The sequence below is a fragment of the Arachis ipaensis genome, chromosome B9 (assembly GCF_059453495.1).
Source record: "Arachis ipaensis isolate K30076 ecotype BB chromosome B9, ASM5945349v1, whole genome shotgun sequence".
NCBI classification, from domain to species: domain Eukaryota; kingdom Viridiplantae; phylum Streptophyta; class Magnoliopsida; order Fabales; family Fabaceae; genus Arachis; species Arachis ipaensis.
In genome coordinates this window covers 133800313-133827518 of record NC_142444.1, presented here as the reverse complement: position 1 = coordinate 133827518, position 27206 = coordinate 133800313, and the positions used below count along the sequence as shown (strand labels likewise).

At 38.5% G+C, this 27206-nt stretch overlaps 1 protein-coding gene and 1 non-coding gene across 2 annotated transcripts; one reads left to right on the top strand and one right to left on the bottom strand.

The window, feature by feature from the left end:
- Positions 1 to 15282: 15282 nt before the first annotated feature.
- LOC148546405 (small nucleolar RNA R71) lies at positions 15283 to 15390 on the top strand. Its single transcript, XR_015900884.1, has one exon. It is a non-coding gene; the product is annotated as a small nucleolar RNA R71 (small nucleolar RNA).
- Positions 15391 to 25123: 9733 nt separating this feature from the next.
- On the bottom strand, positions 25124 to 26908 carry LOC107615924 (uncharacterized). The gene is made up of 3 exons (XM_016317937.1): positions 26764 to 26908; positions 25801 to 26044; positions 25124 to 25706 (listed from the first exon to the last, which is right to left on the bottom strand). Exons 1-3 carry the CDS (start codon positions 26906 to 26908, stop codon positions 25124 to 25126), a joined length of 972 nt encoding a protein of 323 aa, XP_016173423.1.
- Between the last annotated feature and the right edge of the window lie 298 nt (positions 26909 to 27206).

Sequence of the window (27206 nt, the reverse complement as noted above, 5' to 3'; positions counted from 1 at the left end):
ATCTGTAACTTCAGCTGGAAAGTATTTTTCCACGAATTCTCTCCTGAGCGTATCCCAGTTAGTAACGGTCACTTCAGGTTGAGTGTAGTACCACTCCCTCGCCTTTTTCTCAAGAGAAAATGGGAAGGCGGTTAGCAGAATAGAAGTTTCATCTGCACCATGATGCCTAACAGTAGAACAGGCTGTCTGAAAGATCTTGAGGTGCTTGATAGGCTCCTGAGTAGGTAAGCCATGAAACTTGGGCATCAAGTTGATTAATGCAGTCTTCAGTTTAAAATCTGCAGCCAGATTTGGGTGACGCACTTGATACGGTTGTAGAGTAAAGTCTGGAGCTCCAGCTTTCTGGAGAGTGATCCTCCTGCGCTCCGCCATATTACCTGCACGTAGATCAACCGAATTAGTAGAAAGGAAGCTTGTTTCTTCCTCAGATGGCGCTTCAGATTCACCCTCAGATGAGACTGGTGAATTGATGACAACCACTTCACCACCCTCAGAGGCTAACCTACGCCGAGCTCGCCTAATACTTGAAAGAGTCCTTTCAATTTCAGGATCAAATGCAGCTAAGCTTGGATCAGGCAATGAACGCGTCATTCAATGAAAGAAACATACAGCTCATGGTAATAAAATAAAATAAAATACGCAAAAATTAAAAATATGTACACCAACTAATAATTTTGTATGCTATTGCAACTCCCCGGCAACAGCGCCAAAAATTGATGCGGGCGGAAATCAGCCAATTAAGAAATTAATATAAGAAATGCGTTGTGAGTATAGTTCTTAACCAGCAAAAATCCGCTTATCAATTTAGAAAGGTTGTCACAAAATTAGAGTAAAAATACTGGGAGTATGAATCCCAATTCGTCTCCCAACGAGTTGACAAAAGGGTGCTATCTTATTAATCAGGAGTTTTTCGAGAATTTTTGAGAGTTGAATAACAAGAAATAAATAATTGTAAATTAACGCAATGAAATTTAAAAGAGATTTATATATTCAGAATAAAAAGCCTTGATTGGGGGAATGATTAATTGGAAGTTCTGTCCTTGTTGGAATTCTCTCAAGTGTAGTATAAAGAGGTTGTTATTTTCACTTAGTTAACCCTTACTAAATAAAGGAAAGTCAAGTGATTGAGCTAACTCTTATTTGCAAATCCTAGTCCTCTCCCTTGGGAAGGTCTAGCGTTAGTAGATAGAGAATTAGCCAACAACTTCCAATTTAACTAATCACTTGAGCATTTCAAGTATCCATTTAATCAACCCCCAAGTCAAGTTGGGAGTCTACTCCATTGACATAAAAACTACTTGCACAGAATTAAAAAGGGAATAAAAGGAAGACATGATGAATAATAACTGAGAATTAATTAAAAATAAAAGTAATCCTTTGCATTAATAAATTCTAAAAATAATCCAATTATAACTCTGAACAAAGATTAAGGATATGGAAGAGTAAGAGAATAAGAAAACGAACTAGAATAATAACTTCAACGGAGGTAATGACTCTTCTCAATATCCAAAGCAAAAGCATAAAACTAAAAATATGTGAATGTAAAACAAAACCTAGAGGAAGGGTAATTTCTCTCTCAGATTCAAAACTAAAACTAAAACTACGCTAATGAGAATGTGTCCTGAGTCTCTGCTTGATCCCTGGCTCTATTCTGTGTTTCTGGGCCGGAAATTAGGTCCAAACTCGGCCCAAAATTGCCCCCAGCATTTTCTGTGATTTCTGCAGATCGCGCATGTCACGTGTACGTGTCAAGCACGCGTACGCGTCGAGCACGCGCACGCGTAGTCTTGCAGAACTCCAATCCACACACATGCATTAGGTACGCGCACGCGTCATTGTAAAAATCTCCAGATTGTGCGCACGTGTGAGTCATGCATGCGCATCAATGCTCACTGGTTGTCTCCTTTATTTCTTGTGCTCCTTCCATTTCTGCAAGCTTCCTCTCCATCCTCTAAGCCATTCCTACCTTACAAAGCCTGAAACACTGAACACACAGATCACGACATCGAATGGTATAAAGGGGAATTAAAATACACAAATTAAAGGCTTAGGAAACAAGTTTTCAATCATAGAACAAAACTAGGAAGGAATTATAAAACCATGCAATTCATATGAATAAGTGTGCAAAGACTTGATAAAACCACTCAATTGAGCACAAGATAAACCATAAAATAGTAGTTTATCAATCTTTCCCAAGCTTCGTAGAGGGATTCACCTTCTTTTTGTCTGAAGGTTTAAACTTCCACCCTGAGCTTGCTCATCTTCTGAGGTGGAAAGAACTTGGTCAAGAATGCATTGACCAACTTTCCCCAAGAGTCTAGGCTTTCCTTAGGTTAAGAATCCAACCATATCCTAGCTCTGTCTCTAATAGCAAAAGGAAAAAGCATTAGCCTGTAGACCTCAGCATCCACTCCATTGGTCTTAATAGTATCACAGATTTATAAGAATTCAGATAGGAATTGATGTGGATCTTCCTGTGGAAGTCCATGAAATTTGCAATTCTGTTGCATTAGAGAGACTAGTTGAGACTTAAGCTCACAGTTATTTGCACCAATGGCAGGTATAGAGATGCTTCTTCCATAGAAGTCAGAAGTGGGTGCAGTGAAGTCACCAAGAACCTTCCTTGCATCTCCTCCATCATTCGGATTGGCTGCCATGTTTGTACTTTCAGCTTCTTGTTCGAAAAGTTCTGAGGTTTTCTCCAGAGTGTTGTGCCTTAGCTTGTTGTAAATGCCTCCTTAAAGTCCTCTCAGGTTCAGGATCAAGATCAAAGAGAGGTTTTTTATCTCTGTTCCTGCTCATAAACAAGAAAGAAAAAGACAAAGAAAGAAGGAGAATGGGAGATTCTATGTCAGAGTATAGAGAACTCCCAGTGAGATATGAAGAAGAAAGAAGAATGAGGATAGAGGAATAGAGAAGAAGAATTCTAATAGAGGGGGTAGAAGGATTCGAATTTTAAGAGATAAAAAGGGAAACTAGAATTAAAATGTTTTTGTTTTTATTTTAATTGATTATTGAATTTCAAAAAACAAGAAGGAAATTAAAAGCAAATTACTAAAAGGATTTGAAAATTAAAAGGTGATTTTAGAAAAAGAAGAAAGAAAGATTTGAAATTGAAAAAGTTTTAAATTTAAAAGAAAAGAAAGTAAGTTAGGTAAGTTTTAAAATTAAAAGAGAAAGATAAGATGAAGATTTCAAAATAAGTAAGGAGAGATGAGTTTTAAATTAAAAAGATTTGAAAATCAAATTTGAAAATATATTAAAGATTTAAAACGATTTGAAATGTTAAAATTTAAAAAAAAAAAGATAAGATATGAAAGAGTCAAATTAAAAGAAAGATATGATAAGATTTGAAAAGTGTTGAAAAGATAGGATTTGAAATTTAAAAATGTAGACTTCACTAACAAGAAAACACCAAACTTAAAAATGTTTAAATCAAGAAAAAAAAGGAAATAAGATTTTCGAAAATTTGAATAAAGATAAAAGAAATCTTTTTGTTGTTTTTCGAATTTAATGAAGAAAGAGAAAAAAATCAAAAGATACCAAACTTAAAATTTTTAGATCAAAAACACTAGTTTTTCGAAAATTAGAAAGAAAAACACCAAAAGACACCAAACTTAAAAATTTCAAGATCAAACAAAGAAAAGAAACAAGAACAACTTGAATACCAAGAAGAACACTCAAGAACAAGTTCAAAAATTTAAGGAAAATAAAGAACACACAAGGGACACCAAACTTAAGAACTGACACTAGACTCAAAAGACATAATTTTTTTGAAAATTTTTGGAAAAAGAAACCAAGAAAGTTCAAAACTTTTGACAAGAAACAAGAACAAAAGACTCAAACAAAAGACAAAGATTAATAAAGACAAGAAAAAATTTTGAAAATTTTTTGAAAAGAAAAAAAAAAGACACAAACAGAAAAGCAACAAAACCTTAAAGAATACCTAATCTAGGCAACAAGATAGTTTGATAGTTTGTCAAACTCAAACAATCCCCGGCAACGGTGCCAAAAACTTGGTGCGCAAAATTGACTCCGCAATATTCGCACAAATAGACCGGCAAGTGCACTGGGTCGTCCAAGTAATACCTCAAGTGAGTGAGGGTCGAATCCCATGGAGATTGTTGGTTTGAGCAAGCAATGGCTACCTTGTAGATCTTAGTCAGGCGATTAGAAAAGATGATAGTTGTGAAAAATGCATAAAAATAGAATAAATAAAGTGTTACTGGGTTGGTGTGAAATCAATGATAAGAGAACGGTTGAGGCTTCGGAGATGCTTCCTCCTTCTAGATCAATTTTTCTCACTGTCTACTTCAACTTCTGATGATTCATTCCATGGCAAGCTGTAGGTGATTAACGCCAGGGTTAGTGGTCATTAATCTCTTCTGCTTCAGATTAAACGCCGATGTCAATGGTCATCCAATCTGAACGAAGGTGAAGCTCTAGCAGTCCAATCTCTGATGATCCTACTCAAAATGCCACAGACAAGGTCGGATCTGTCGGATCGGAGAATGACGCTTTATGATTCTAGCCTATACCACAAAGGCCCTAATCGCCCCGTACCTCGGCTGAACTGATGTCTCCAAGTCCCCAACGAAGTCGTGGATTAGCCGTCTAAGAGATGTATAATCAAGCTTGTGGTTCAATACTATCCCGTCAAGGACTCGCAAGAACCCATATAGAATAGGGATGACGGTCAAGTTACACTCCCTATTCATTAGGATGAAGAACGAAGATACATCTTAGAATGGAATCAAGCATAGATTGAAATAGAATAGTGATATTATTAATCCATAAGAATCAGCAGAGCTCCTAACCTTAACCTAGGAGGTTCAGTTGCTCATACTGTACAAAAGACAATAGTGAAAGGTTCGAATGGGCAAAGATCTCTAACAGGGGTGATCTTTGTTCTATATATAATAACCTAGTAACTAAGAAGTACAAAAGTATAATAGAATAGACTAGAGGTGCGGAAATCTACTTGTGGGCCCACTTGAGTTGAGTTCTTAGGCTGAGCTTGGCGTCCACTTGGAGGAATGGGCGTTGGACGCCCATTAGAGGAATGATCCACGCTGCCTTGTACTCTTGGTGGGCATTGAACGTCCACTAGGGGGTGGTTGGTGTTCAACGCCAGCTTTAGGGCTCTTTTGGGGGCGTTGAATGCCAGCTAGGGGGTAGCTCTTTGGCATTCAACACCCCAAATGTGCATGCTTCTTTGAAGAAAAGTATAAACTATTATATATTTCTGGAAATCTATAGAAGTTAGCTTTCCAACGCTATTGAGAGCGCGTTATTTGGACCTCTATAGCTCCAGAAATGCTCGTTTGAATGCACGGAGGTCAGGATCTGACAGCATCTGCTACGCTTTCCTTGCCTCTGAATCAGACTTTGCCAAAACTCTTCAATTTTAGCTAGAAAATACCTGAAATCACAGTAAAACACAACAACTCAAAGTAATCCAAAAATGTGAATTTTGCACTAAAACCTTTGAAAATATGATAAAACTTAAACAAAACATAACTAAAACTCTATGAAAATGATGCCAAAAAACGTATAAAATATCCACTCATCAATTGACTTGGGGCTCCTTATTTCCATTATTGCTTTACATTTTTCCGAATTGGCTTCTATACTTCGGTAGGTTAGCATGAAATGAGAAATTTGCGGTCGTGCACTCCAAAAGCAAACTTTTATGGGTTAAGTTTCATGTTGTATATTCGGAGTTGTTGGACGATTTTCTTTAGGTCGTTGATATGATTTCTGTTGGACTTTGTCTTTGCTACCATGTCGTTGACATATACTTCAAAAGAATAAAATATCATGGTTAGATGATGTAACAATACAATTAGGCTCAAAAATCTCACTGGGTATGTGTTCTTAGCTATAATTCATGTTCCAATTTACAGTCTTCAAACAAGTTTAACAAAAAAAAAGTTTTTAATTTAAATTAGTGAAATATTATAAAATAGAGTCTTGAAAAGAATTTTAGTACTTTAACCAAGCAAACATACATGCAAACAATTATTATCATGCAATCTATTCTATCTAACAAAAGAAAAATAACCTATTGGTGTTAAGAAAAAGAGATTACCTCCGGAAGTCAGGTACTGACCGACCTCCCCACACTTAAAGCTTGGCACCATCCTCGGTGCCATCAATTAGGAACAAAGGGGGGCTTGTAACAGCATCTCCACTGTCGGGATTGTCATGGCTCCCGGTGCTGTAGGTGAGGTGGAGTCCGGAGTGTCTGGTTCTTCTTCAGGTGGGTGGTTGCCAACAATCAGCTCCTTGAGGTATGTAAATTGGTGCTTGTTACGGCGCTCCATTTGCTTTGCCTGCCGGTCAAGCCGGTCCAACCTCTGAAGTATCTGTAGGAGCAGCTGATTTGTTGAGGGTGCTTGTGATATGGAAGGAGAAGGAGTATCTCCGGCCGGGTCTGCGGTCCAACTGATAGTGGCTGCTGGAGGTCTGATGTACTTCCCGTTGGGGATAATCTGATTATCCCGCGGAAGTATAGTCTTGGTGTCCCCAGCTCTGTAGGAGACTCCGGTTGCCGAGACTAGATCTGAAACCAAGGCGGAAAAGGGTAGGTTGCCCGCAATCTGTACGTGTCCTATGGCGTGCCGGAGGTGTCTTGGTAAGTTGAGGGGCTGGTCTGTAAGGATACACCAGAGGAGAACAGCCATATCTGCAGTGAAGGAGGACTCGTGAGTGCTCAGAAAGACGTAGTGGGACATAATCTGTGCCCACACTCGAGCCTCCAAGGTAAGTGCTGAAACCAATATGCCCTTAGGTTAGGATCGATGGTATCCATAGATCCATCTGCTGCCAGGTTGTGCTATAACTCTGAGGACGTCATCCCAGTTGAATTGGTATGTCTGGTGTTTGATAGAGGCTTCTTGGTATGCATCCAATCCTTCTGGGGCAGGAGGGAGATCTAAAGCTCGTTGAATGGCCCCTTCAGAGATAGGGACTTGCTTCTGACGGACATAGACATACTGCAGGGTTGGCATGTAAAAATTGGAGTAGAATTCAACTACCCATGAAAGGTTAACCTGCCGTGGCTGTCTTCGTAAGAATCTCCATTGTCTGTGCTCAATGCAGGGGTCTACAAACTCAATAATGTGGGTAGGGAGGATGAGTAGGTGCTCATTGTTGTAGTTTCGCTCAGCCAGGATGGGGAACATCTGCTCACAGTAGCGGTTAGTGAACCACGCAGTGTCCCTTGCTGTAAAGGCTTTCTCTGTTTCATGGACCTTGATGATCCTCTTGACTCGCTTTGTGGATGGCTTGACTGATGTTGAGGATGATTCCGCAACTAGCGCTCTTTTTGTTCCTCTCCTTGCCGGTGGTTTGGAAGCAGCTTTCTCTTTACCCTTCTTGGTGGCCATCTTGAAAAGGGAAAAGGAAAGTAACATGTAAAGCCAAGGTTAAAGCAAGGAGGAGGACAATACAAGTAATAATCAATGCCAAGGTAAAGAAAGATGTCGTTAACACATGGTCGCGACTACATGTGATCAGTTCATCAATGGAAATATAGCAAGTGCATAGTATGGCAAGTAAATGCAAGATGTTTTTTAGAATGCCGGCAAAGGCATGAGTAGCATAGATCAAGCATCAAAAGCTAAAATGTATTATCACTCGTAACAAACTAACAATCACATTTGTATTGACAATTATATTCAATTAATAAAATATTGAAAGGGTTTTGTGAAAAACAGGCATTAGAGTAGAAGGATAGAATAATTAAAAATGCACAATGCCATACGGCCTTTTTCACAAACACTTAGTATGCATGGTAAATATGGTATTGAAAGTATTAAATTTGAACATGCAAGCAACCCAAAAATAAATAGTGATAATTGTCAAATAACTCCTTAATAATCCACAAGCAATTATGGAAGAAAATAATTACTCAATTAGATTTCTAACACCAAGTAAAATAATGCAAAAATAAATAAATAATGAGGAAAGAAGAAAGAAAATAGAAAGAAAGAACCTTGAGAAGAAGGTGACAAAGAGATGTAATGGAGAATGTGAGGTGAAGAAAATATGATGGAAGGGGGGAGAGAAAGAAAAGAATAAAGAAAGAAGAAGGAGAAAAAGAATGGAGAATAAAGAAGAAAGAAGAGAAATAAAGAAGTTAGAAGAAAGAAATTAGGATTGGAAAAGAAAAGATAAGAAAAGTGGCGACGCAGGGATCTGGTGGTGTTGCGAGGGTAACGCGCACGCGTGCTCCACGCGTACGCGTGGGTTGCGTAAATGGGGAGCGACGCGTAGGCGTCGGTCACGCGTACGCATGACCGTGCTTGTGCTACTCGAGCGAAGGCAGCCTTGCGCGCGCACAACTCTCTGTTTGTCTTGGGGTGTGTGCCAAAATGGTATACGACGCGTGCGCGTCATCGACGCATACACGTAAGTGCCCAGAATATGAAAATGACGCGCACGCGTCATGGACGCGTACGCGTCATGGACGCGTACGCGTGAGTGACTTAGTGCCTCGGGCACACTTCCCGCACCAGGCCATCACAACTTTCAGCCTGACACCTTTTTACGTCGATTTTCCTAGGTCACACGTGCACGTTATTGACGCGTACGCGTGAGATGCCAAATATTCAAATGATGCGCACGCGTGAGGGACGCGTGCGCGTGGTGATGCTTGTGTGATTGGCACACTTTTTGCCACTTTTTTTATGCAGATGCAGATGTAGACTATATGCAGAAATCATGAGAAGAGTCACTAAACAAAACTAAGAATAGAGAAAAGAACGATCATACCATGGTAGGTTGTCTCCCACCCAGCACTTTGCTTTAACGTCCTTAAGTTGGACGGTCCACAAGCTCAATCTGCTTCTGTTGGTGGATCTTCCAATAGGAAGACCTCTAGCTCTTTGTGTTCCTTCATCTTCTCACCATGATAAAGCTTTAAGCGATGTCCATTGACCTTGATGAAATTGGAACTTGAAGGATGACTCAGGTGGAAGACTCCATATGGCTCTGCTTTCTCCACTCTGTAAGGACCTTCCCATCTGGATCTCAGCTTGCCTGGCATGAGCCTCAGCCTGGATTTGTAGAGGAGAACCAGATATCCAGGTCTGAACTCTCTTCTCTTGATATGCTTGTCATGCACAACCTTCACCTTTTCTTTGTATAATCTGGAGTTGTCATAAGCTTCGAGTCGAAGGGTCTCCAGTTCTACCAGTTGCAGCTTCCTTTCAGCACCAGCTTTCTCAAATCCCATGTTTCATTCCTGCACAGACCAGAAAGCCTTGTGTTCCACCTTTACTGGAAGGTGGCAAGCCTTTCCATACACTAAGGGGAAGGGACTCATCCCAATGGGTGTCTTGTACGCTGTCCGATACGCCCAGAGCGCATCAACAAGTCTGGTGCTCCAATCCTTCCTATGAGGCTTTACTATCTTCTCCAGAATGCGCTTTATTTCTCTGTTAGACACCTCTGCTTGCCCATTGGTCTGAGGATGGTAAGCTGTTGCCACTTTGTGAACGATCCCATGCTTCTTTAGTAGTCCTGCTAGTCTCCTGTTACAAAAGTGAGTGCCTTAATCACTCACGATTGCTCGTGGTGATCCAAAGCGACAGATAATATGGTTTCTAACAAAAGAGATAACAGTGTTAGCATCATCAGTGTGGCTAGGAATTGCTTCCACCCATTTAGAAACATAATCTACAGCTAACAGTATATAAAGGTAACCACTAGAGTTTGGAAATTGACCCATGAAGTCAATGCCCCAAACATAAAAAAATTTCACAGAAAAGCATAATCTGTTGGGGCATCTCATCCCTCTTGGATATATTACTGATAAACCACTATTTTATGGTTTATCTTGTCCTCAATTGAGTGGTTTTTATCAACTCTTTACCCACTTATTCATACTATTTGCATGGTTTTACATTTGCCTTCCTAATTATGTGCTTTGATTGAAAACATGCTTCTTTGGCTTTAAATTACCAAATATTAGTCCTCTCTTATTACCATTAGATGCCTTGATATGTGTGTTAAGTGTTTTCAGAGATTACAGGGCAGGAATGGCTTGGAGGATAGAAAGGAAGCATGCAAAAGTGGAAGGAATACAGGAAACTGAAGGAACTGCTAAAGCTGTCCAGCCTGACCTCTCTGCACTCAAACAGTCATAACTAGAGCTACAGAGATCCAAATGATGCGGTTCCAGTTGCGTTGGAAAGCTAACGTCCGGGGCTTCAATTTGATATATAATTTGCCGTAGCTGCCCTAACGTTAGGCGACACGAACGTGTGAATGACGCGCCCATGTCGCATCTGCGAACTTCAATCCACGCCTCCGCGTCACCTTCCTGCGACCTGAACGTAACAGAAATCATTGGAAGCAATTTCTGGGCTGTTTTTGACCCAGTTTTCAGCCCAGAACACATATATTAGAGGCTATAAAGTGGGGGAATGCATCCATTCATCAGGAAGCTTTCATATTCACAATTATTATGATTTAGATGTAGTTTAGAGAGAGTCTGCACTTTAGTTAGTTTTCATGATTTAGATTTAGTTTAGAGAGAGGTTCTCTCCTCTCTCTCCTCTCTTTAGGATTAGGATTTAGAATTAGGATTTTATTCGCTTTCAGGATTATCTCTTTATCAGGTTCAATATTCCATTTTATTTACTTTTGCAATTTAATTTATGAATTCTTCCATGTTACAGATTACTCTTTTGAATTAATGTTATTTGAGGTATTTCAGTTTAATCTTGATTTATTTTATTTATGTTGCTATTATTCCCAATCTGAAGACATTTTTATTCCAGTAGATTTACTTTTCTCCTTTTGGTCTTGGTTAAGAAATCAGTAACTCAGGAGTTATCAAACTCAAACATGATTGATAATTGTCATCTTTGTTAATTAAATTGAACTTCAATAATCCCAATCTTTTTCTAGAAAATAAATAAGATCCGAAGATCAAACCAATTAATCCCTTGACCTTCCTTTATCTTAGTAAAGGTTAACAAAGTGGAATTAAGATTCAATTCTCATCATCATTGATAAGGATAACTAGGATAGGACCTCCAATTTCTCATACCTTGCCAAAAGTTTATTTATAGTCATTTATTTATTTTACTTGCCATTTAAATTACTTGTTCTTCATTTACTTTATTTGCTAATTAGACTATTCGCTCCTCATTCTCAAAACCCCAAGTTACAATCTCCATAACCAATAATAAGAACATACTTCCCTGCAGTTCCTTGAGAAGACGACCCGAGGTTTGAATACTTCGGTTATCAATTTATTTAGGGGTTTGTTACTTGTGACAACCAAAACGTTTGTACGAAGGGATTTCTGTTGGTTTAGAAACTATATCTACAACGCGACTATTTTTATAAATTATTTACTAGCAAAAATCCTAACGTCAATTACCAAACCTTTGGCATGGGGGACAAGATTTACAGAAGGTAATAGCATCTTTAAAAAGAGTAGTCCACCAGAATCCACAATCTAAAATTTTTCTAGCTGTTCTTTGAGGGCCAAAATGTCCTCCACTCTCAGAAGAGTGGCAGGCCTCTAAAATGGACTGGGATTCTGATTGGGGCACACACCTTCTAATTACCTGGTCAGCACCACACCTCCATAAATATGGGTCATTCCATATATAATATTTAGACTCGCTTTTCAGCTTGTCACTTTGATGCTTAGTAAAATTAGGAAGGAAAGTATGGCTAGCTAGATAATTAGCTACAGGTGCATACCAAGGAGCTACTTCAGATACTGCGTGCAAGATATCAAATGAAAAAGCATCATTGATAGGAGTGGAGTCAGTCTTAATATGCTCAAGGCGACTCAAGTGGTCTACCACTAAATTCTGGTTACCACTCCTATCCTTAATTTCTAAATCAAATTCTTGTAGCAACAGTATCTAATGTATTAACCTTGGTTTGGACTCCTTTTTAGCTAATAAATATTTTAGAGCTGCATGGTCTGAGTACACTACCACCTTAGTACCAAGTAAATAGGCTCGGAATTTATCCAGAGGAAAAACAATAGCCAGAAGCTCTTTTTCAGTGGTAGTGTAATTTGACTGAGCAGTGTCTAAGGTCTTAGAAGCATAAGCAATTAAGAAAGGATCCTTACCTTCGCGCTGAGCCAGCGCCGCTCCTACTGCATGGTTGGAAGCATCACACATAATCTCAAATGGCTGGTTCCAGTCTGGTCCTCTCACAATCGGGGCTTGAGTTAAGGCGATCTTCAGCTGATCAAATGCATTCATGCAGTCTTTACTCAACTCGAACTCAACATCTTTCTGTAGCAGTCTGGATAAAGGCAATGCTACCTTACTGAAGTCCTTGATAAATCTCCTGTAGAAACCTGCATGGCCAAGGAACGAATGGACTTTCCTCACGGAGGAGGGGTAAGACAATCTAGAAATGACATCTACCTTTGCTGGATCAACAGAAATACCAGTATTAGAAACAACATGTCCTACAATACCTTGTTTTACTATAAAGTGACATTTTTCAAAATTTAAAACAAGGTTTGAACTAACACACCTGTCTAATACTCTAGCTAAACTATCCAAGCAAAGGCTAAATGAATCACCATATACGCTAAAATTATCCATGAAAACTTCCATACAGTTCTCAATAAGATCTGAGAAGATACTCATCATGCATCTTTGGAAAGTAGCTGGTGCATTACATAAGCCAAAAGGCATCCTTTTGTATGCATACGTTCCAAAGGGACATGTAAAAGTAGTCTTCTCCTGATCTTCAGGAGCTATATGAATTTGAAAATAGCTTGTATAACCATCTAAAAAGCAGTAATGTGATTTACCTGACAGGCGATCAAGCATCTGGTCAATAAATGGCAATGGGTAATGATCCCTGCGAGTAGCTTAGTTGAGATGCCTGTAGTCAATGCAAACTCTCCATGAATTCTGCACTCTAGTTGTCAGGAGCTCTCCATGCTCATTCTTTACTGTTGTAACTCCAGACTTCTTGGGCACCACTTGTACTGGACTGACCCATTCACTATCTGAGATGGGGTAAATGATATCTGCTTTAAGTAGCATAGTCACTTCTTTCTTGACAACTTCTAAGATGGTGGGATTCAGTCTTCTTTGAGGCTGACGGACAGGCCTTGCTCCCTCTTCTAAACATATTCTGTGCTCACAAACTTGAGGGTTGATGCCTACTATATCCGCCAAGCTCCACCCAATTGCTTTCTTGTGTCTTCTCAGCACACTGAGCAGTTGCTCCTCCTGTTGGGAAGTGAGTTCTCTTGCAATGATAACTGGGAGCTTCTGATTATCCTCAAGGTAAGCATACTTGAGGTGGGGTGGAAGGGGCTTTAATTCCAATTTCTGCTCATGGCTAGGCACTTGATCATTTGGAGCCAGTGATGGTTGTAACGTGTCTTAATCTTGTCCAGGGGGTGTCCCCATACTTGCATCTTGCTCCATGTGCCTCTCTTCAACTTCCTCCTGGTGAACTGCAGCTACCGTCTCATCAATGATGTCGCACTGAAAGATGGAATGATCTTCAGGAGGATGCTTCATAGCTTCATCCAGATTAAAATTCACTGCTCTTCCATCTATCTCAAAAGAGTAAGTTCCTGAGAAGGCATCCAGCTTGTATTTTGAAGTCTTCAGGAATGGCCTTCCAAGCAGGATGGATGATGGTCTTCCTGAGTCTTTAGGGGGAATTTCCAAAATATAGAAGTCAATAGGAAATGTGAGTCCCTTAATGCTCACCAGCATGTCCTCAGCATTTCCAACCACAGAGATAATGCTTTTATCTGCTAAAACAAAACGAGCTGCCGACCTTTTTAAGGGAGGGAGCCTCAAAGCATCATATACAGACAATGGCATTATACTAACACACGCTCCTAAATCACACATACAGTCAAGAAATTTCACACCATCTATAGTAATAGTAACCATGCATGGACCTGGGTCACTACATTTTTTAGGTATATCACCTACCAATGCAGAAATGGAACTATCTAGAGGAATAGTTTCTAAATTCTGTAATTTATCTTTATGCATGCACAAATCCTTTAGAAATTTAGCATATTTAGGTACCTGCTGAATGGCATCAAAAAGTGGAATGGTTACCTCAATCTTTTTTAATATTTTTACCATTTTAGGGTCTAGTTCCATCTGCTTTCTGGACTTCCTAGCAAGGTGCGGAAATAGGATAGGAATGGCGCCACTTGCAGCTTCTGCGTCCCTTGGTGCTCCTTTCCCTGGCTGAGCTGCTTCTTCTTCAACCAAGTCTTGTACTACATCCTCTTCTTCAGCATCGTCTGCCTCCACAACACCTTCAACTTGTATGTTTTCCTCTGAGCTTGGCTCCTCATGATTCCTCTATTGCAGTGTGGTTCCGGACCTCAAAGTGATGGCATTGATGCCACCCTTGGGGTTGGGTATAGGTTGAGAAGGAATTGTACTGGAACTTGAGGGTTGAGTGTTGGCGGTACTCGATGATCCCATCTGAGAGATGAGAGCTTGTATAGCAGAAGTCAGACCAGTAAGTGTGTTTTCCATGGTCGTTTGTCTTTGTGCAAGAGAGTGAAGCAACTCGTCATTGGGAGAGGAAGATGGGTAAGTGATTTGAGGGACCTGCTGTTGGTTGTTCTGAGGCGCTTGGAACTGCCTTTGGTGAGGTACTCTGTAAGGCTGGTTTTGGTTCTGCTGTCTGTTGTTGTTGTTCCACCTCTGATTTCCATTGTTGTCTCTGCCTCCTCTGTTGTAGTTGTCCCTCCATTCTTGGTTGGAATTATCTCTCCACCCCTAGTTGGAGTTGTCTTACCAACCTTGATTGTGGTTTTTACCTTGGTTGTAATTGCCGCCTTGTTGATTGTATCCTTAATTCGGGCGGTCATAGAAATTATGAGTAGCTGCCAAGGTGTTGTTTTCTTGTTAGAGCTGCGGACACTCATCAGTGTAATGAGTGTAATCAGCACATATTCTACATACTCTTTGAGAAACCAACTGTTGACTTTTGTTGTGGTGAGGGAGGCTGAGGTTGTTGATTTAGCTATATCTGCTTTAGTAGGTTGGTCATCTCACATATAGCCTGTGTAAAGGCAGTAGTCTCACTACTAGAGAAAACCTCTACAACAGCCTTGGGGTGGTTGTTCCTGTGCCTGTGATTCCGAATGGACTCAGCTAAGTCGCTGATCAGTTGCCACGCTTCATCTACGGTCTTGTACTTTTTCAGAGAACCATTACTTGCACCATCCAATGTAGTCTTATCCCGAGGCTTCATGCCTTGAGTGAAGTAGCTGATCAACACCAACTTGTTAATCATGTGATGGGGGCATACGTCCAGAAGATTCTTGAAGCGCTCCCAATACTCATAAAGAGTCTCTGATTTGCCTTGAATAATGCAGGAGATCTCTTTCCTTAGTCTATCTGTAACTTCAGCTGGAAAGTATTTTTCCAAGAATTCTCTCCTGAGCGTATCCCAGTTAGTAACGGTCACTTCAGGTTGAGTGTAGTACCACTCCCTCGCCTTTTTCTCAAGAGAAAATGGGAAGGCGGTTAGCAGAATAGAAGTTTCATCTGCACCATGATGCCTAACAGTAGAACAGGCTGTCTGAAAGATCTTGAGGTGCTTGATAGGCTCCTGAGTAGGTAAGCCATGAAACTTGGGCATCAAGTTGATTAATGCAGTCTTCAGTTTAAAATCTGCAGCCAGATTTGGGTGACGCACTTGATACGGTTGCAGAGTAAAGTCTGGAGCTCCAGCTTTCTGGAGAGTGATCCTCCTGGGCTCCGCCATATTACCTGCACGTAGATCAACCGAATTAGTAGAAAGGAAGCTTGTTTCTTCCTCAGATGGCGCTTCAGATTCACCCTCAGATGAGACTGGTGAATTGATGACAACCACTTCACCACCCTCAGAGGCTAACCTACGCCGAGCTCGCCTAATACTTGAAAGAGTCCTTTCAATTTCAGGATCAAATGCAGCTAAGCTTGGATCAGGCAATGAACGCGTCATTCAATGAAAGAAACATACAGCTCATGGTAATAAAATAAAATAAAATACGCAAAAATTAAAAATATGTACACCAACTAATAATTTTGTATGCTATTGCAACTCCCCGGCAACGGCGCCAAAAATTGATGCGGGCGGAAATCAGCCAATTAAGAAATTAATATAAGAAATGCGTTGTGAGTATAGTTCTTAACCAGCAAAAATCCGCTTATCAATTTAGAAAGGTTGTCACAAAATTAGAGTAAAAATACTGGGAGTATGAATCCCAATTCGTCTCCCAACGAGTTGACAAAAGGGTGCTATCTTATTAATCAGGAGTTTTTCGAGAATTTTTGAGAGTTGAATAACAAGAAATAAATAATTGTAAATTAACGCAATGAAATTTAAAAGAGATTTATATATTCAGAATAAAAAGCCTTGACTGGGGGAATGATTAATTGGAAGTTCTGTCCTTGTTGGAATTCTCTCAAGTGTAGTATAAAGAGGTTGTTATTTTCACTTAGTTAACCCTTACTAAATAAAGGAAAGTCAAGTGATTGAGCTAACTCTTATTTGCAAATCCTAGTCCTCTCCCTTGGGAAGGTCTAGCGTTAGTAGATAGAGAATTAGCCAACAACTTCCAATTTAACTAATCACTTGAGCATTTCAAGTATCCATTTAATCAACCCCCAAGTCAAGTTGGGAGTCTACTCCATTGACATAAAAACTACTTGCACAGAATTAAAAAGGGAATAAAAGGAAGACATGATGAATAATAACTGAGAATTAATTAAAAATAAAAGTAATCCTTTGCATTAATAAATTCTAAAAATAATCCAATTATAACTCTGAACAAAGATTAAGGATATGGAAGAGTAAGAGAATAAGAAAACGAACTAGAATAATAACTTCAACGGAGGTAATGACTCTTCTCAATATCCAAAGCAAAAGCATAAAACTAAAAATATGTGAATGTAAAACAAAACCTAGAGGAAGGGTAATTTCTCTCTCAGATTCAAAACTAAAACTAAAACTACGCTAATGAGAATGTGTCCTGAGTCTCTGCTTGATCCCTGGCTCTATTCTGTGTTTCTGGGCCGGAAATTAGGTCCAAACTCGGCCCAAAATTGCCCCCAGCATTTTCTGTGATTTCTGCAGATCGCGCATGTCATGTGTACGTGTCAAGCACGCGTACGCGTCGAGCACGCGCACGCGTAGTCTTGCAGAACTCCAATCCACACACATGCATTAGGTACGCGCACGCGTCATTGTAAAAATCTCCAGACTGTGCGCACGTGTGAGTCATGCATGCGCATCAATGCTCGCTGGTTGTCTCCTTTATTTCTTGTGCTCCTTCCATTTCTGCAAGCTTCCTCTCCATCCTCTAAGCCATTCCTACCTTACAAAGCCTGAAACACTGAACACACAGATCACGACATCGAATGGTATAAAGGGGAATTAAAATACACAAATTAAAGGCTTAGGAAACAAGTTTTCAATCATAGAACAAAACTAGGAAGGAATTATAAAACCATGCAATTCATATGAATAAGTGTGCAAAGACTTGATAAAACCACTCAATTGAGCACAAGATAAACCATAAAATAGTAGTTTATCAATCTTTCCCAAGCTTCGTAGAGGGATTCACCTTCTTTTTGTCTGAAGGTTTAAACTTCCACCCTGAGCTTGCTCATCTTCTGAGGTGGAAAGAACTTGGCCAAGAATGCATTGACCAACTTTCCCCAAGAGTCTAGGCTTTCCTTAGGTTAAGAATCCAACCATATCCTAGCTCTGTCTCTAACAGCAAAAGGAAAAAGCATTAGCCTGTAGACCTCAGCATCCACTCCATTGGTCTTAATAGTATCACAGATTTATAAGAATTCAGATAGGAATTGATGTGGATCTTCCTGTGGAAGTCCATGAAATTTGCAATTCTGTTGCATTAGAGAGACTAGTTGAGACTTAAGCTCACAGTTATTTGCACCAATGGCAGGTATAGAGATGCTTCTTCCATAGAAGTCAGAAGTGGGTGCAGTGAAGTCACCAAGAACCTTCCTTGCATCTCCTCCATCATTCGGATTGGCTGCCATGTTTGTACTTTCAGCTTCTTGTTCGAAAAGTTCTGAGGTTTTCTCCAGAGTGTTGTGCCTTAGCTTGTTGTAAATGCCTCCTTAAAGTCCTCTCAGGTTCAGGATCAAGATCAAAGAGAGGTTTTTTATCTCTGTTCCTGCTCATAAACAAGAAAGAAAAAGACAAAGAAAGAAGGAGAATGGGAGATTCTATGTCAGAGTATAGAGAACTCCCAGTGAGATATGAAGAAGAAAGAAGAATGAGGATAGAGGAATAGAGAAGAAGAATTCTAATAGAGGGGGTAGAAGGATTCGAATTTTAAGAGATAAAAAGGGAAACTAGAATTAAAATGTTTTTGTTTTTATTTTAATTGATTATTGAATTTCAAAAAACAAGAAGGAAATTAAAAGCAAATTACTAAAAGGATTTGAAAATTAAAAGGTGATTTTAGAAAAAGAAGAAAGAAAGATTTGAAATTGAAAAAGTTTTAAATTTAAAAGAAAAGAAAGTAAGTTAGGTAAGTTTTAAAATTAAAAGAGAAAGATAAGATGAAGATTTCAAAATAAGTAAGGAGAGATGAGTTTTAAATTAAAAAGATTTGAAAATCAAATTTGAAAATATATTAAAGATTTAAAACGATTTGAAATGTTAAAATTAAAAAAAAAGATAAGATATGAAAGAGTCAAATTAAAAGAAAGATATGATAAGATTTGAAAAGTGTTGAAAAGATAGGATTTGAAATTTAAAAATGTAGACTTCACTAACAAGAAAACACCAAACTTAAAAATGTTTAAATCAAGAAAAAAAAGGAAATAAGATTTTCGAAAATTTGAATAAAGATAAAAGAAATCTTTTTGTTGTTTTTCGAATTTAATGAAGAAAGAGAAAAAAATCAAAAGATACCAAACTTAAAATTTTTAGATCAAAAACACTAGTTTTTCGAAAATTAGAAAGAAAAACACCAAAAGACACCAAACTTAAAAATTTCAAGATCAAACAAAGAAAAGAAACAAGAACAACTTGAATACCAAGAAGAACACTCAAGAACAAGTTCAAAAATTTAAGGAAAATAAAGAACACACAAGGGACACCAAACTTAAGAACTGACACTAGACTCAAAAGACATAATTTTTTTGAAAATTTTTGGAAAAAGAAACCAAGAAAGTTCAAAACTTTTGACAAGAAACAAGAACAAAAGACTCAAACAAAAGACAAAGATTAATAAAGACAAGAAAAAATTTTGAAAATTTTTTGAAAAGAAAAAAAAAAGACACAAATAGAAAAGCAACAAAACCTTAAAGAATACCTAATCTAGGCAACAAGATAGTTTGATAGTTTGTCAAACTCAAACAATCCCCGGCAACGGTGCCAAAAACTTGGTGCGCAAAATTGACTCCGCAATATTCGCACAAATAGACCGGCAAGTGCACTGGGTCGTCCAAGTAATACCTCAAGTGAGTGAGGGTCGAATCCCATGGAGATTGTTGGTTTGAGCAAGCAATGGCTACCTTGTAGATCTTAGTCAGGCGATTAGAAAAGATGATAGTTGTGAAAAATGCATAAAAACAGAATAAATAAAGTGTTACTGGGTTGGTGTGAAATCAATGATAAGAGAACGGTTGAGGCTTCGGAGATGCTTCCTCCTTCTAGATCAATTTTTCTCACTGTCTACTTCAACTTCTGATGATTCATTCCATGGCAAGCTGTAGGTGATTAACGCCAGGGTTAGTGGTCATTAATCTCTTCTGCTTCAGATTAAACGCCGATGTCAATGGTCATCCAATCTGAACGAAGGTGAAGCTCTAGCAGTCCAATTTCTGATGATCCTACTCAAAATGCCACAGACAAGGTCGGATCTGTCGGATCGGAGAATGACGCTTTATGATTCTAGCCTATACCACAAAGGCCCTAATCGCCCCGTACCTCGGCTGAACTGATGTCTCCAAGTCCCCAACGAAGTCGTGGATTAGCCGTCTAAGAGATGTATAATCAAGCTTGTGGTTCAATACTATCCCGTCAAGGACTCGCAAGAACCCATATAGAATAGGGATGACGGTCAAGTTACACTCCCTATTCATTAGGATGAAGAACGAAGATACATCTTAGAATGGAATCAAGCATAGATTGAAATAGAATAGTGATATTATTAATCCATAAGAATTAGCAGAGCTCCTAACCTTAACCTAGGAGGTTCAGTTGCTCATACTGTACAAAAGACAATAGTGAAAGGTTCGAATGGGCAAAGATCTCTAACAGGGGTGATCTTTGTTCTATATATAATAACCTAGTAACTAAGAAGTACAAAAGTATAATAGAATAGACTAGAGGTGCGGAAATCCACTTGTGGGCCCACTTGAGTTGAGTTCTTAGGCTGAGCTTGGCGTCCACTTGGAGGAATGGGCGTTGGACGCCCATTAGAGGAATGATCCACGCTGCCTTGTACTCTTGGTGGGCATTGAACGTCCACTAGGGGGTGGTTGGTGTTCAACGCCAGCTTTAGGGCTCCTTTGGGGGCGTTGAACGCCAGCTAGGGGGTAGCTCCTTGGCATTCAACACCCCAAATGTGCATGCTTCTTTGAAGAAAAGTATAAACTATTATATATTTCTGGAAATCTATAGAAGTTAGCTTTCCAACTCTATTGAGAGCGCGTTATTTGGACCTCTATAGCTCCAGAAATGCTCGTTTGAATGCACGGAGGTCAGGATCTGATAGCATCTGCTACGCTTTCCTTGCCTCTGAATCAGACTTTGCCAAAACTCTTCAATTTTAGCTAGAAAATACCTGAAATCACAGTAAAACACAACAACTCAAAGTAGAATCCAAAAATGTGAATTTTGCACTAAAACCTTTGAAAATATGATAAAACTTAAACAAAACATAACTAAAACTCTATGAAAATGATGCCAAAAAACGTATAAAATATCCGCTCATCAATTGACTTGGGGCTCCTTATTTCCATTATTGCTTTACATTTTTCCGAATTGGCTTCTATACTTCGGTAGGTTAGCATGAAATGAGAAATTTGCGGTCGTGCACTCCAAAAGCAAACTTTTATGGGTTAAGTTTCATGTTGTATATTCGGAGTTGTTGGACGATTTTCTTTAGGTCGTTGATATGATTTCTATTGGACTTTGTCTTTGCTACCATGTCGTTGACATATACTTCAAATTTTCATCCGATTTGGTTAGCAAAAATTTTGTCCATTAGCCTTTGGTAAGTTGCAGCTGTATTTTTGAGTCCAAACGGTATAATCTTATAACAAAAGTTACCATGGTCAATAACAAAAGCGGTCTTATCCTAATCAAATGAATACATAAGTATTTTGTTGTAGTCAGAATAAGCATCCATAAAACTTAGACAATTTAAACCAAATGAGCTATTAACTTTGTTAATACACGGGAGACGATATGCGTCTTTTGGGCATTCCTTGTTAAGATCGGTATCGTCCACGCACATCCTCCACTTACCATTATTTTTTTAACCATGACCACATTTTTTAACCAGGTTGTGAATCTGAGTTCCTTTATGAATCCAGCATTGAGTAATTTCTGGGTCTCTTCTAAGGAGGCTTCCCTCTTGTTTGTACTAAGATGGCATTTTTTCAACTATAGGTCGGATGGATGGATTGATGGCCAGTCTATGATAGATGACATTTGAGTCAATGCCTGGCATATTTTCTGGAGTCCAGGCAAATAGGTTGATATTTTGCTTCAGTAATTTGATAAGGTGTTCTTTTTCTTATCCTTGTAAAGCTTCTCCAATATAAGTGTGCTTATCTTCATCGGTTGTCAGTTTTATTTTTGTTAAGTTGTCTGTGAGCATAGGTCGGTCCTTCTGGTTGGTTCGTGGGTCCAGGTCGGCCAAGGCTAGTAGGCATTCCGAGTTATAAACTGCTTGTACGTATTGCTGGTCGGCTTGTCTTGAAGAATTTGCTTTTATGCTTGCGTTATAGCATTGTCTGACTTATTTTTTATTGCCATGAATGGTGATGCTTTTATAGTCCTGTGAAGAAAACTTAACACATAAATGCAAAGTGGAAACAATAGAACGAAAAATATTTTAAAAAGGTCTGCCTAAAATGCTATTGTATGGGATTTTGCAGTCTACAACCAAGCGTTGAATATCTAGAGTTTTACAATCAGGATAATTACCCAGTGTTGTTTGCAACCATATATAACCTCGGATTGGAACACGCTCATCTGAGAAACCTACCAGTTCCCCTGAAAATGGTTGAAGAGCTTTGTCACTTAGTTTCATTTTTTGGTACGTGGAGTAGAATAGTACGTTGGCGCTACTCCCTGGGTCCATGAGAACATTTTTCACCAAAAGCTCACCGACTTGTAATGATATGACTACAGGGTCGTCTAGATTTTTGTCACTTGCTTTGTAGTTTGAAAAATGGAATGTGACATCTGGGTCGTCTGTGTGGGTGGGTGGTATAGGTCGGATCGGAGTTAGTTACTGACATCATGGTTCTGTAGGATCTTTTCCTAGCTGAATTAGTGCTTCTGCCACCTGCAAAACCACCAGAGATATAGTTTATTATTCGGCGAGGTGGATTAGAGTTATCATCTACTTTTTTTTCCTTTATTTCTGTGATTATCAGTTGATTTGGAATGTTGGTCAAGGTCTTTTGTATTTCTTCTTTGTCTTCGGTCGTCAATTGTCTAGCAAGCCTTGTCGAGCTAACTTCTCGAGTGGGTCTTCTGCTATAACACAGTCATCCATGGTGTGTCCGTATTTCTGATGGAAAGTGTAGTACTTGGACTTGTCCACTTATCGTTGGTCCTGGTATGTCCTTGCTTTGTTCGATGGTTTAATCAGCTTGGAGTGTAGGATGTCTTTGATGATGTCTTCTCTTTTGGTATTGAAAGGGGTGTACATGTCAAACTTTGGTTTTAGTTTGAATGGTTTTTGATTCGTTTTATTGCTTGGGTACTTGTTCTGCTTTTTCTCTTCTCTGTTAGGGTTAGGCCTCTCTACTTTCCAAATTTGTCGGAACTCTTCTATTTCAATCTGGCTTGTCGCCTTTTCTCAGAATTCGGCTAACGTCTTTGGCTTCGTGACAACTATGGTCTCCTCAGGGCGGAGTCCATTCTTCAGGGCATGTAGGTGGACTTCCGGGTTGAGGTTGGGTATTTTCATGGTTGCCTTCGCGAACCTCGTCATGTAGTCTTTAACACTATCGTGTTGACTTTGCTTTATGGTGTTGAGGTAATCTGAGTCGTGCACATAAATATTTGATGCAGCAAAGTTATTAACAAAAAGGTTGGCCAACTCGTCAAAGCTTGATACAGAACCTGCAGGCAAATTGAAAAACCAGATCAAGGTAGTACCATCTAAAAAAGTAGAAAATGCTCGACAGAGAATTGAATCGGATGCACCATTCGTGAACATCATCGTGTAAAATTCAATGACATGTATGTTGGGATCACCCATTCCTTCATAAGGCTTTATGGTTGTTGGTAGGGTGAAGTTTTTTGGCATCTGAAAGTTCATGATATCTTTCGAAAAATGATTGGTCCTCTTCACCGTCGTCTTTGTAGAGGTTGTTATTATAGGCTTGGCTTCCGACGTGTGTTCGTCTTGGTCGTCTTTATTCTCAGTGTTCTTATGTTCTCCTCCTTTACTTTAGCTGTTTTGCTTCTGACGTAATAAATCGACCATTTTTTGCTTCTCTGCTTGCAGGGATTCGTTGATGGCCAATAGTTCAACTTAAGTGGGGGAAAGAGGGGGTTGCTTGGCTCATCTGCCATGGGTTATTTCATGCAAAAGAGGGACAGAAAAATAAAAGTGGGTTAAGTGTAAAGAATTGGACAGAAAAACAATAGTGGGATTAAGTATATTGGGACTCACAATGGGAGCCAAATATTCCTGTGTAGACCGCTGGTTCCAAAGTATAGCTCGCTTGATGTCTGGACTTGTCTTTTCTTGGACTGGATGAAATATACGTCGACTTCTCTAGAATAGCAGCGGTAGATACTTACAAAGATACTCAAACATTTAAGTCGCTTAACATGAAATATGAGAGATCTTAAAATGAATAGTCTACCTTTTACGTATCTTTGGCACCGTATTTATAAAGTTATTTGTATCATAAATGGTTATTAGTATTCTCCAATTTGTTAAGGATACTAGTGTATAACCCCGTGCTCAGCACGAAAAAATTTATAAAAGTAAAAAAAAAAATTATATGCTTCGATATTTAAAACAAAGTACAAAATAATTATTATTTTAAGAAATTTATAAAATTATTATCAAAATCAAAGTTTAACTTAAAAAAAGTGAGTAATAATTATTTTATATTTTTTAAGGTAAAATAATTATGCACTGATATAGAATTTAAAATAAATTAAAATATTTACATTAGAATACTATTTTTTCAAAGACTTCTCTATAAACAACATTGATGGTTGAATTTGCAGACATTCCTACGTGATTCATAAGTAAAACTTTTAAATCTCTCTTACTCTTAACTCTTGAAAGTGCCACATATAGTTGGCCATGTGTAAAAACTGGTTTGGGCAAGTACAATCCAACATGAGATAAAGTTTGTCACTGAGACTTATTAATTGTCATGGCAAACGATACTATTATGGGAAACTGTCTTCGTTGGAATCTAACTGAGACGGTTTCATTTGTTGGTACCATATTTATTCTTGGAATCAAAGCAATATGACCAACATTGTTACCCGTTAAGACTTTATATTCTTTGACATGATTTCCAAGCTTCCTAACTTGTAGCCTTGTATCATTACAAATACCACTGGATTGGTCAATATTCCTCAGTAACATCACCGGAACACCAACCTTGAGTATTGATTTATATGGAGGCAAATTAGAGCAATTTATGCTATTCAGTAATTCAGGACCATAGAGATCTAGTTAACTCTCCATATTCCCTTCATCCATAAAAATGGAATTCAAACTAAGATATAATTTTTCCCCTCCAGAAATGATAGCCATCAGATGGTTGTTGACCTTTTCAATGATGTCTAGTGTGGGAGCCAGTATAGTTTTTGCTTTGAAAAAATCCTTTGAGGACATATTTTCCAAAATATTTGGATAAGAAAAATGAACCAACTCATCAAATGCCTAGTCCAAAGAAGGAATAACAATATCTCCTAGAAGACATATCTCAGATTCACCATCCATATTGTCACCTATTAGACCATCACCAACTTTCAATAACCACTCAACAAATTGCTCTGTCTCATCTTGATCTGAAGCAGTCGTCCCTACAGAGAGTTTCATGTTTTTTGTTAGTTTGAGCACCTGACAAAACTTCCAAAGGTAAGACGAATTCACGGTTGAATGAACGATATCTTGTCTCGATCCTCGTAGAATGACAGGAAGAATTTGTCTAAAGTCTCCACCTAGTACAACCACTTTTCCTCCAAAGGGCAAATCTTTGCTATATGTTGGAGAACACCTCATGATATCACCCAAGCATTTACCAAGCGCTTCATAGCAGTACCTACTAACCATTAGAGCCTCATCCCGAATTATAAGTTTGGCTTTCAACGGCAATATTGCTTGAGGGGAACTAGGTTTGATGTTACATACAGAATCCTCAATTATATTCAGCAGTATTTTGAACCTTGAGTGTGTCGTTCTTCCATTGGAAAGAAGTAAAGATGCAATACCACTCGAAGTAACGTTTAACACTATATCACCCCTTGAGCGAATTTCAGCAAATATAAGGTTCCAGAGAAATATTTTTTCAGTACCCCCATGACCATACACAAAGAAAACCCCCTTCATCACAATACACAGCTGTAACAATTTCATCCAATGCATATCTCTGCTCAGGTGTTGCGATGGCTAACATGTCTAAGGCATTTTTCTTTAAATCATCCCTGTTAAAGTTTAACTCTTCCCTAATAACCATTTTAGTTAACAAAGAACTATCAACTTCAGTTGCTAAAGGCATAGGAGGATAGTCTTTCAAGGTTTTACCATAGGAATGTAAGATCTTGTCTATATCCATTAAGCACAACTGCTTAATCTCATCATCTGACATTGTTAACTTTGCATATTATACGATACTATAAAAATTCAATCAAACTAAAAATGATCAATAAGGAAGAACTTTTATCATTGTAATTAATAAAAACTCACCCCTCATGTTCATCACGGCTCTCTATCGATACAAAATATCATCTGAGAGTTCATGCCAACATCTATACCAGACATGTTCTGGTCTTGAGATATTGTTGGATGTTAATAGAATGATAAATAACCTCCTAACATATGATTATGAGGCCCATGAGCTTGCTTCCTTAATTGCATCAATGAATTCTTTGTCATCTTACAAGAGTCTAAGGGCGAAGCATGCATCTCTATACATAGCATAAATTGTTCCTCCTACTGTTCTTATATCTCAAAAACTTATACATCATCTTTGAGTATTCAAGAGAAGTCGTTGGTAATATTCTTCAGTATTTGCTATAAAAAACTTGGTTAAAATCCCACTTTTAAGTTGTTAAATGGATTAAGCTATGCTATTTTAATCATTATGTAGCTACACATCCGCATAAGAATAATTTTCCTAAAAAATATAAAAAAATAAAAAATTGTATAATCTATAGATTATAACTGTTGAAAGTTATTTGAACATTTATTTTCTAGTGTAGATAAATCGAATAAAATGGACGTGGGGTACAGGCTGTTAAGATTTTAAATTTAAATCATTAAATAAGTAAGATCAAAATTAAATATAAACTCATCATTACCTGCAGGTACATGAGTTAACCTTCCAATTGCGAAGCCTTTCTTTCGAGGAAACCACTTTGAAGAATCGTCCTTCCAAACAAACTTGATTGGAAACTCAACATAAGTCAGACTTCGAGCATAGGGATATGACATGTTCGCCGCCATCCATCCCAAAAACATGGACTCATATAGATATTTCTCTTTCGATGATATCATTCACATTAGAAGTTTCACCATAAACCACAGGTTGCGCATCCTCCAAATGGAATGGAAGTCTAATCACAAATGGTTTTTTCTCTTGGATTTCGTATCCAAATAGACGCCAGACTGCCTCACATGCCGAAATGTACCTACAATTCTGGATTATACGGAACAATGAACTTATTGTCTAGTACACATTCCCTTTTCTTCACTGTTCGACCATTATCAGTATGCCTATATTTGGGAAATCTGGCCTCATCAA